Source organism: Lycorma delicatula, chromosome 1 (assembly GCF_047948215.1).
Source record: "Lycorma delicatula isolate Av1 chromosome 1, ASM4794821v1, whole genome shotgun sequence".
In the NCBI taxonomy this organism is placed as follows: domain Eukaryota; kingdom Metazoa; phylum Arthropoda; class Insecta; order Hemiptera; family Fulgoridae; genus Lycorma; species Lycorma delicatula.
This window is the reverse complement of record NC_134455.1, coordinates 264,620,423-264,632,518: the sequence shown is the minus strand read 5'-3', so window position 1 is coordinate 264,632,518 and position 12,096 is coordinate 264,620,423. Positions and strand designations below refer to the sequence as shown.

The 12,096-nt window shown below is 36.8% G+C and overlaps 1 protein-coding gene across 1 annotated transcript in view; it reads left to right on the top strand.

Annotated features, from left to right (window-relative positions):
* The window catches only part of SdhA (succinate dehydrogenase, subunit A (flavoprotein)), a 79,576-nt gene that overhangs the window by 8,580 nt on the left and 58,900 nt on the right, over positions 1 to 12,096 (top strand). The window contains exon 2 of the mRNA XM_075376766.1: positions 539 to 625. Coding sequence (XP_075232881.1) covers positions 539 to 625 — 87 coding nt within the window. The remainder of the gene's footprint in view (positions 1 to 538; positions 626 to 12,096) is intronic.

Genomic DNA, 12,096 nt, shown 5'->3' with positions numbered 1-12,096 from the left:
TACTCAAAACTTTTAAACTTTTTATCTCTTTTGAGTAAATTGTCTTTATGAAAATTGTGTTAATTGCCTATGTATAAAGAAAGATGCTTATAAATAGTTATTAAAAAACTATAAAAATGATTACTAAATCATGATTAATTAACGTTTTTGTATTTGTTAGTGATTTTCTTCAGCTTTAAATTTATTTTTTAATTACCTAGTGTTTTATTTGATTGACATGATAATGTTAAGGGAATGACTTATTTATTCATGATAATGTTTAATAATGTTCATTGGAAAAGTAATAAAATTTGTATAACTTATTTTCTCTATTTGTGGAGTAAAATCTGGATCTCTTAACCCAGAATTATGATGGGTTTTGAATCAGTAGCATATTTGCTTTATTTTTTCGATTTCCTTTTTTGAAAAAGTCAAGTTTTGTACACTAAGTTTGTTGAAGGTGTTATTATTTGTTTAAGCATATATTTTAGAATAATTTCATTTGTTTTTCACTTCATATAATTTCATTTTAAAGTGTCAAAATGTCTGCCTTTTTCAGAATAATGTTTGCCGACCATTGACCATCTCGCGGCACATCCACTTTACAGTCAATTCTAACCATGCACAAGCAAAACAGTCAAGTCCTGTGAGTATATTAATATTATTATATATGAAAATGTATTTTATAAATCTTTCATTATTTTATAAGAATCTGTATTTTACTATGTTGATTTTATTCTTCTATCTTATTTTATTATTTCTAGTTTTATTATTATATGAGGGGGGTAAAGCTGTTTGTGTTTGTAACAGAATGTTACACATGCCCCTCCTCTCTTATTCCTGTTTAGCCTCTGGTAACTACTGTTCAGATAATACTTCAGAGGATGAATGATATGTATGAGTGTAAATGAAGTATAGCCTTGTACAGTCTCAGTTTGACCATTCCTGAGATGTGTGGTTAATTGAAATCCACCTACCACACATACCACCAAATTTGAGGCTATAAGGATATAATGACAACATTACACAAGGTGTAAATCTAGTAGACTGGGCAAAGAGAAGCAACCTTCAACTACGCTTTAATCTAAGCATAAACCCACATTTTATTCTGCAAGCGAGGAAGGAAGAGCTACAATTCTGACCTAACTTTTATAATCACGTTTGCACAACTACACCACGCTGTAGAAAAGTACTTGGCAACTTTCCAAATTCTCAGCACAGACCGATGGTCACCACTTTAGGCACAACAATTCTCATCGGCTGTTCTCTTTCCTTACCCAAATGGAAACAAAGGCAACTGGGATAAATTTAACAAGTAACTTGAGAATATCAGGTGGATCCCATCAAAAATAGAGAACTATGAAGATTTGCTGCTCTAGTAATCAGCTCTGCCAAAAAATATCCTAAAGTAATAAAATCCTACATTCCCTGCTGGAATGAAGAGCGTCAAGAACTGGTACAATGCTTACAAATCCGCAAGAGACCAGGCAATTAAAACAAGTTAAATCCAAACAGTTAAAAGGAAAGAAATTATGGAGAGCCTGAACTTTAAGCATAGCAGCAGAACAGCATGGAATTTATTGTGAAAGCTGGAAACCAGACAGAAATACCTGTTGCTACTACTAACATTCCTAGGCCATAAGCCATAGCCAAAAGAATTAGAACCTGTTGAAGATCATTATTGATAAGACACACAAGAGAGAAGTGAGTTATGCAATTGGCGAAATTCGTAAAAGTCTTAAACAGCTCCTCCCCATTATGGACCATATCACAATGGAAGAATTCAATGCTGCAATCAATTTAACAAAATCTGGAAAATTTATCTACTTCTGGCTGCTGGATTAGACAACAATGTATCTTGAGCTTATTAAACACATTGGTCCAAACATGAAACAATGACTTTTAAATCTTTATAATGATATTCTGCGAAGGGGTAAGTTACCAAAACTTTTCAAGAAAAGTAAAGTAATTGCCATTTCTAAGGCTGAGATTGGACATCACTCAACCCGAAAGCTACAGACCAATAGCACTTTTAAGCATATGTTTCAAGATCTTAGGAAGAATACTACTTGTGCATCACACCCATTGTCAATATTGGTATACCGATGGAGCAGGCTGGCTTTTATATAGAGAAAGGATTTCAACAAAGGCTTAAAACATGTGCTGCATTTATTGACAAAGTTCAACCTATGAATACAATCTGGAAAGAAGGACTACTGCTTAAGGTATATTAGTTTGTTCCTTGCAAATCATTCCTTAATTTACTGAATGAGATGAGTGATAGACTTTTCCAAGTACAACTTAACGAAAGCCATTCATTCTTTACAGCCTACAAAATGGGCTACTACCACAATGATCCGTACTGCCACCTCTTTATTTAATATTTATATCAGATAATACCAACTTCATGTTGAAGAAAATTCATGTATGCAGATGTTACCCAAAGCTCGAATTTAGCCCAAACTGAGGCTGTACTGACAGAAGACTGTTTTTTTTTTAAAGAGTTGGAGGAACTCCATTTATGGGCACCTAAGCAGTGTCGGGCTTGCTAACAGGTTTCGCCAGTTAACCAAGGGCGTATGTATACCTGCACACTACTGATTATACCTCCACCCCTGGCTTCCCCGTTCCTGGGACTGCTTATAAAAACATTTCATCAGAAGAAGGGGGAATTGCCCGCGCGCACAGTCAACAAACCAACAAATGTCACACACCACAGAAACACCATCACTGAAAGCAACACATCACTGAAAGCAACACATCAAATACAAACACCGACAACATCACACAAGAACCCTGCAGAAAACAGGATACAGTTTCTAACATCCACTCAACACCCACGTGTTACACACCCACACAGCAGTCAAGACAGAAATCTCAAATAGTCACACCACTTACCAGTGGCCGCAATCAGATGCACGAGCAGAGTGTCCTCAGCCTCATTGCACCCATGCCAACCTCCCCCCAACAGGTATGGGAGACCCCCTAGGCACTCAGTTGAGAACCTGTTTGCCCTTGCGCCATTCTCCTCTGCGGTACTCTTCATATAATTGCAGCTTCCTCATGACTGTCTTGACGAATCTTTCCACGGTCTTCCACTGTGGCTCACTTTTTAATAGGATTAGTAGGGTATCTTCTGGACGAAACATGTGCTCACATCTCAGGTTGCCGAGCATCTCTCTACGCTGTATGGCAAATCGCGAACACAAAAAGAATACATGTTGGGGGGTCTCTACCGCCTCGCACTCCCGACAATTTTCAGATAGGTCAAGCTCGAATCTATACAAATAAGAACTGAATCCCCCATGACCCGTCAGGAATTGTGTTGTGTCAGCATGCCATGCGTCCTCTGGCATCACCCCCTGATGTCCCAAATAAGGTGGTGGGTTCACCTACCCTTTGTGGCCCAGTCCTACTGCTCCTGCCATGTTTGTGCGATCTCTTCTTCTAGATCTTCAGCAGAACACTTCCTTTCCTCTAATTGGAGTGTTCTCAGTTTCATAGTTTTGCTACGCCGCATTATCAACTGTACAGGCAGGAGTCCAGCAATCACCTCAACTGCTTCCCTGGACACTATCCTATAGGCAGCTGCTACTCTGATGCAACACCTCCTATGAATGGATTCCAATTTACCCTTGTACTTGGCAAATCTAACAATGCCCATCCACAACTCGGCACGATTAAGCAGGGCTGAGTAGAGCACGCCAGTAAGTAATTTCTTCCTATGTTGGGTGTGTCCTCTTGTATTCAGGAATAGGCTAGCAATAAACCTCCTCGTTTTCTCCGCCTTCTCACAAGCTGGAATACGTGAGTACTAAATCTTAGTCTGGAGTCAACCCAAATTCCCAAGTATTTTATGACCACCTGAGACACAATGTCTCTGCTATCAAGGATTAGATGTAAAGTTGGCCTCCTCCTGGCAGTAGAGATCACCACCATCTCAGTCTTTTCAGGAGCCAACTCCAGTCCTACCCCAGCCATTCACTCACTAATTCTTGTATACGACTCATGCCTACAGACTCATACCTTGTTTCCACCTCCATTAGCAATGCTATATCATCAGCATAGCTAAATAATGTAACCGATTGTGGGAGAAGAACCTGAAACACTCCATTATAAGACATGTGCACCATCCATCGCAGGTAAGAAGTGACGCGAAGGTCCTCCATTGCTCCCATTATTGCTGAGTGGTGTATGCAATTAAAGGCATTTCATATGTCTGGTGTGACTAGAACACAGATCCTACCATCACCTCTCCTTAAGGCTCTTCCCACCAAGTCACAGACAGCAGCCACAGCATTGATGGCGGACTTACCCCTACCAAATCCATACTCATTCACAAAGAGCCCACCCTGCTCTTCCAGTGCACCAATTATTCTTTACTACATGTTTTAGAGGCTCACTACAAGACATCCTATCCATGATCTTACCCCTGAAGCAATGTAATGGCTAACGCACTGTAAACTGTGTTTAGGTTTGTGATAAAAAGGTGCAATAGACATAATATTGTTAAATTATTGTAAAAATTGTTTGTAAGTTCATACAAATAAATATATATATATGTATTAATACATTCGAGGTCTGTAAATAGAGTAATGTGACTGGTTCAGAAAAACTTTATTTACAATTCAATTATGCATGGACTCATATCATTTGTATCTATTTTCGAAATAGTTCCCTTGGGAAGCCACGCATGCTTCAGACATTTTCCCCCACTCTTCACAGCAGTGATGGAATTCAGAAACCGGAAATACTTCAGATGTTCGATTACATTTTTTTTTAACGTTTTCTACTCTTCCAAAATGGTGTCCTAGAGGTGTTTTAAAGTTGGGAACAGGAAAAAGTCACAGGGACTCAAGTCAGGTGAATAAGGTGGTTGAAGAACTACTGGAATTGTTTTTCTTTGCCAAAAACTCATTAATTGAGAGTGCAGTGTGAAGGTGCATTGTCAAGATGGAGCATCCAGTTGTTTTTGATGGCTGGTCATGCGCGCAACTCTTTCCGCAGTCTTTCAAGAATTTCTTGGTAAGCATATTGATTTGCAGTCTGTCCTGTAGGCAAAAACTCCTTATGGACAATGCCATTACTATTGAAGAAACAAATTAGGATGGTTTTGATTTGCTAATTTTTGCTTTTTTGGGATGTGGTGAGTTTGAAGTGTGCCACTCCTTGCTCTGGTGTTTTTGTTTCTGGGTCATACTGAAATATCCAAGATTCATCACCAGGTAAAATAACATTTTTTACAAAATCAGGATCAATTTCAATTCACCCTGTAAGATCGTGACAGTTAATTGCTGGTTGTACCATGATTCACTCAACATTGTTGTCACTTTTTGACATTGTCTTCGAGCGTGGATTGCCCGCAACTGATTCCCGGCCATCTGAAAATGCTTTTAAACCACCTAAAAAACTTGGACAGAGCGTCATATCCATACGCCCTTGTCAATTTTGGAAAAGTTGACAAGGGCAATTCTGTGAGATGCATTCTCACAGAGTTTAATACAAAACTTGATTGCGCAATGTTGCTTATAATTACTATTACTCATTTTTATAACGCACAACAAAAACTTCTTTCACAAAAAGTTTGTCTGATGTGGCAACAATAGACTAAAAATATTGATACATAATATAAATCAGTTTAATGAATTGTGCTAAGGAAAATGTGCTTAATGAATTTTTTGCGTTAACCTTACAAATTCATTCAATTGATTTGGATATTATTATTCATATGTTATTATTGTTAACAGTACAAAAACAAAAATTCAAACTCTATTCTACATTTTTTACAACATAGCTTGCAAAGTTCACAATTACAGATAATTACAACTTTCTTATTTATTAATTTAATGACATTTACTAGAAATGCTATTTGTTAGAAGTAGCATTAGACGATATAGTTAATTTCAAGATTTAATACATTTATGTAAATATTTTTGCAATAAATGTTCAAACTGTTTATCCCTTCTGTAGCTTGGCAGTATGTCATTTTCATATGCTACAAAATTCCATTGGGCTAATTAACCAAAGCATAATAATTATCAAATAGAATTTGTTTAGAACTTTGTCATTTTGGGAAGTATTTAAGCATCTTTGTCAACTAGGTGTTTTCTCAGGTCTTTAATGATTTCCAGTTTGACTTTATGAGCATTATGTTTCAGGTATCTCTGAAGGAAATAATGCAGCAGTGGAATTAGATCTGGAGACCTGATAGGGGCCACTCTGTAGTTTTTCTATGATTTATCCATTGATATAGGAAAATATTTAAAATTTATTGTACATAAAGTGCATAGTGATTTGGTGCTCTTATTTTGTGAAACCACAAGTTATTTACCTTTCTTATGGCTGATAATCAGTTTTTGAGGATGTTGCATATGAACTGTTTTAAACCATTATGTGTTACATTGGTCCAGTATTAAGAATTATTCTCTGTACATTGTCATTACTGTAAATGGAGCTTCATTTAGTTTTATGTTGAGAGTGGTGTCAAATAAAAATTGATTGCTGTGGTAAAATAGCAGATTAAATTTTAACAATTACAATTATAAAATAAATTGATTAAAAATTAATATAAATCAGTTGATTTGCTGTTGAAAATTGTTCATGCTGTTGATCCAAAAAAATATCACCTGATGTCTAGCAATACGTGTGTGTCAATTTTATTATTACCTTTTCATTTTATTCTATTTTGTGTATTATGAGGCAGTAATAGAAAGACCCAGACGGGGAGTCTTGTTAAGACTTGGTGGTTTTTGTCCCCATGGCCATAGCCTCTGCAACACTTACCCTTATACAACACAATAACATTCTACATTATTTCCTCTTTCATATACACTTGGTGGTGTTGTGACACCTTATGAAATTCAACTGTAACCCAAGATAGAAACTACCGTGCCGATGGGTGAATGTCTCTATATAGTTGATCTTGAACGATGTTCTCAGGGCACCTGGGCAGACCCAGTTGTTTGTGTTTAGCTGTAGCTCCAGTATACGTGCGCTCTGTTGGAATGGTTCATTACATTGCCGGTACTCGTGGACAAAAATTACTAATCCACAAATAACTAATATGGTGATTGGTAGCTGTAAAAACCTCCAAAATTAGTCTTGTTAAGAGGCCTTGTTCAGAGTTGTCTGATGAGGATGATAGTTTGGCAGAAAGAGTACATTAAATCTTAAAACATAAAAATTTCTGATTCGTTGTACTCTGAAATAATCAGGAAGGTGGCTCCCTCCATAAGTTCTCACTTTTCTTGATAAATAATCATATAACAAGTTCAAGTGGTTCCCCAAAGAACATTAGAAAATTGCCAGACGGATCGATTCTGATTGAAACATTTAATGATGAGCAGAGTTGAACTATCTTAGGTCTCTGTAACATGGGTAATATAAATATAAGTGTAGAATGCCACAAAACACTAAATTTGTATTAGTGGAGTAATTTTTTGTCTAGACCTTTTGGATATGGATGTCACTCAAACAGCATATAATGAAATGGCAGAGCGGAATGGAAGAACCAACACCTTTTCTCTTATACTGACTTTCAACCTTCCACTGGTAACTGAAAGATAACAAATGACTTTTCATTCTCAACCCAAGATGATGTTTCAAATGCCAAGGATATGGTCACACTGAAACATTATACTCGAAAATTGAGATCTGTGCTCGATGTGCTAAGGAAGCTCACAGTGACACTAACTGCCAAGAAGATGAAAAATGTGTGAACTGCAGTGGTTCATATATTCAGTGGTCCCAAGATCACCTAACTTTTAAAGAAGAAAAGACAGTTCTCAGAATCTCTACTGAGCAGAAGCTGTCTTTTCCAGTGGCATGCAGAGAATATAAAAAGACAATTAACTCAAGGAACTTGGTTAAACCATATGCATCTTTTGCTACTGCTACATTAAACAAACAAGCTACTACAAATCTAGGTAATCGGCAGTGCAGATTCTGAAGTGAACTAAAATAATTTGTTCATATGTTGTCTGATCCAAGTTGCTTCACTTACAGCCACTAGATGCTGACAAAGATGAACAAAGTCATAGTTGCAGTTAGTGAGTCTATCAGTGGGATCCCTCTGAAAGTTCTTGTCCCCAAAGTTTTACCTGTACGGGCAGGAGTAATCTCAGCTGCCAGTAAGCCATCTAATAAGCTCTCTGTTAAGGGAGCCCACATAACTACCTGCTCTGGAATGATTTATTCTCTGCACAAGTCTTTCCACCTGTCTGGTCAGAAGCCTTTGTCATAGCAATACTTAGGGCGGTAGCTTGATGGGTTTGTTTGTCTTTACCAGGTTCTTGACAAGCGTTTTATACAAAATAATAGAGAGAATGGTGAACTGCAGGCTTTGGTATTCAAAATCTTTCCTACTCTGCCAGTGCCTCATCACTATCTTCTTTGATATCAGAAAGGAGTACGACACAGCCTGATGATGTAGTATTCCAAACACCCTCAAAGAATGGGGACTCATGGGCAATATGCTTCCTTTAATTAGGGGTTTTTTAAATCACTGAATGTTCCGTGTTCGTGTTGGACATTCTTTCTCGGGTAGTGTCATCTTGGAGAATGCAGTACCTCAAGGTAGTGTATTCAGTGCCACCTTATTTTCTTTAGTCACAAACAGTTTCATGTTCAGTATTTGTTGATGATTTTGCTATATATATTATGCCCTGCTCAACAGTCACAACAGAGAGACTACTACAGAACACTATATCTTGCCTTAAAGCTTGGTCCAAAGTTATCATCACCTTTTCACCTGAGAAAACAAAATGTGTAGTCTTTTCTCATCTACAGGACCACTTTATGCCACAAGTCGTTCTCAACGGAGAGCTAATTGCTCTCTCCTGATGTCAGATTTTTAGGTTTATTTTTTGATAGCCGCCTTATGTGGGTCAAGCACATCAAAGAATTAAAAATAAAATGTTCCAAACTTCTAGATATGCTGCGAGTCCTTAGCAATACCAATTGGGGAGCCAATCAAGTCTTGTATGTTGTGTTTTTACTATTCCTTATTTTGTTCCCGTTTAGATTATGGTTGTCACTTACCCCTACAGTGTGTAATACCGTGCTTAAAATGCTGGATGCTGTATATTATGCTTTGGGATAAATGGGACCAAGTTTTAGCATCTTATTTTACCCATCTTAAAGGACAGCAAAATATTTGTACCAGGCGTTTACTGCATCTTATAAATGTTGATGCATTTTCCATTTTTCCAGTTTATTCGTGTTCATATCCTCCGGAGAAGCAACCTTATAAATTTTATGTTTGACCTCACAATATACAATAAAGAATCAACACCACCTATTTTCTTTCAGCAAATGTTTCACCTTATTCTCACCCAAGACAAACCCAGACACAATGGTATACACAGATGGATTGAAACAGAATGATACCATTTGATGCACATTTGTTGTTAATGACAGAACCTATATGTTTGGTCTATCTGGTAGTAAGAGTGTCTTTACTGTGCTGAACTATATGCTATAAATAAGGCTTTGAATATCATTAACCCTAAGTATCATTATATCCTTATTTGTAGTGACTCATGTAGTGCTCTCCAAGCCTTATTTTTATTCCAGATAACCTATAGTCTCCGAAATCTACAATGCAATTGCAGAGTTGAACCATAGCAAAACACAAGTGAGTTTCTGCTGGATCCCTGGCCATGTGGGGATTCCGGGTAATGAACGTGCAGATTCTGTTGCTAAAGATGCATGTAGTCAACCATCTTCATTACCCATGTTACTATATCTGACTTTATTAACCATGTAAAACTCACGTTTTGCGCAAAGTGGCAAGATGACTGGACGGCTACAGTAGATAACAAAATCAGACACATTAAAGATTCTGTATTGCCATGGAACTCCTCATATAGAAAAATTTGTCATGAGGAAGTGGTTCTCTGCCGATTGCGGATGGGACATACGAGAGCTATTCATGGATGTCTGATGTCAGCAGTAAACTGCTGTATGGCTGTATGCCAGATCCTTGTGGATTGCATGCGACCTTGCGTCGTAAATTTTAATTGCTGGGAAGATTCATCGAATCCTGAGCAATGATAAAGAAGTTTTGGACTGAAGAAGTATTTTAGGTACTTTTTAATAGTGTTGTTTTATTTTTATAAATTTCATTTTAAATCTTTATTTTTTTCTGTTATCCGAAAAGGAGCCTTTTACACTTCTCTGGAGTTCGTTTAATTTATTTTAGTTTCATATATATATAATAGTTGTTTCTTTTTAATATTATTTATTTTTAAGTTTTTATTTGTGATAGTAATAATAGTATGTTAGCTGTGATAAATGTATTTTTTTTATTTTTAATATTTTAGTATGTTTTAATTTAGTTTTTAAATTTCTAGTTTGTTTTAATTTTTATTGTTTTATTAGATTTTATATTCTTGTTCTCCAAGCAGTGATTATGTAAAAATGTTTTTTGCCCCCAAAAAAAAAAGTTACAAAAAGGAAAAGTAAAAAATAGTAATACTAAGGTCCTGATCTAAGCTTAAAAAAATTAATTTGCTTATACTTTTTACAAATGCTTATCATCCCCTTCAAAAAATAGTTTCCCTATTTATAGATTCCAGTGTCTCTTCCACCCCTCGAAAGTATCACCAAAATCTTTCATGGAGGATCTCCAGTATTGCTTGTGATTAAGTTTTCTAAGGTGTTAAAGCAGCAGCCTTTCAGTTGCAATTTTAGATTGGGGAATAAAGTGAAGTCTTAGGGTGCTAGATACAGAAGGAAGGGAAAGAGTACCATGATGCAAACAGTTACAACATTGTGGTTGCATTGCCATGGTGTGAGCCAGTTTTTTCCCCACAGTTCAGGTTTTTTTCACTACACATCTAATCATGGTCATTACATCAAATCATCACAATAAAAATTAATTCAACCCAAAAGAAATAAATTCAACAGAGAAAAAATCAATTCAACACTGCAGGAACAAATTCTGTCAATAATATCTATGATGTTAAAGAACATGATAGGGTGCATTTTGTTGCATTTAAACCTGCTTTTGTTGGTCTCTATGACTAGGTTGTTCCACTACAATGGCCATTTCACCTTTGTTATGACTGTAACCAGAGATCAATGAAAGTAGAATCATTGTCATGAAGCTCACAACACAAATCAACAAGCTATTGTTTTTTATTGACAGCAATTGAGGAATAAACTTTACAGCAAAAAATAGTTTCCTTATGTATAGATGTATAGATGATCTCTTCCACTCCTCGAAAACATCATCAAAATCTTTCAATGGTAGAATTGTTGTGCATTGCTCCATATAGTCCACAAAACTCCACATAAGCATCACCATTATCTACCAGTTACTGTAAGCTGATAGGGATGTTTGCGACACACTTCTGTAGATAATACAGCAGTAAGTTTCCAAGAACTTTGTGAATTTGCTCCTCCAGTTCATCAAGAGTTTTTGATTTTGTGCTATAAACTTCCTCGTTCACCCACTCCCAGAGGAAGAAGATGCAGGGCATTAGGTCAGGACTCCTAGCTGGCCATTCAAGAGGTCCACGATGTTCCAACCAGCGTCCTGGAAAATGGGTGTAAGAGCCATGCACAGGCAGGACTTGTAAAGTTAGGCGGGGGCCCATCTTGCATAAAGATTAGGTTGTTGTAATTGTTCCATGTGGGTACAATACCGTAAACATAATCTTCAAGCATATCAAGGTACCATTCTGCATTCATTTTGTCCTGAATGAGATATGGACCCACAAATGCATGGATGTCATGCCACACCACACTGTGTTCTTCAGGTGATGTTGGCTTTTTCCAACAACCATCATCAGATCTTCTGTTGTCCAATAATATAACAGAAGAGTTATTATTGGACAACTGTTATTAATTGTTGGGACTCCCCAACATGAAACACGGCTTCATCTGTCCACAGGATATTACCAAAAATATTGGACCGCTCTTCATACCAAGCAAGCATCATCTCCCCATATTCCAACTGATGATCAGTCTTTTTGTGATAATTCCTGACAGTAATGTGGTTTCTATGGATGATAATTCAACTCCTTCGGAACAGTTTGAACTGTGTGTCTGGTTAAAAAATTTTGTATGATGCCAGTCTTTGTGATTTCTGAGGACTTCGAGTAAAGATTTCCT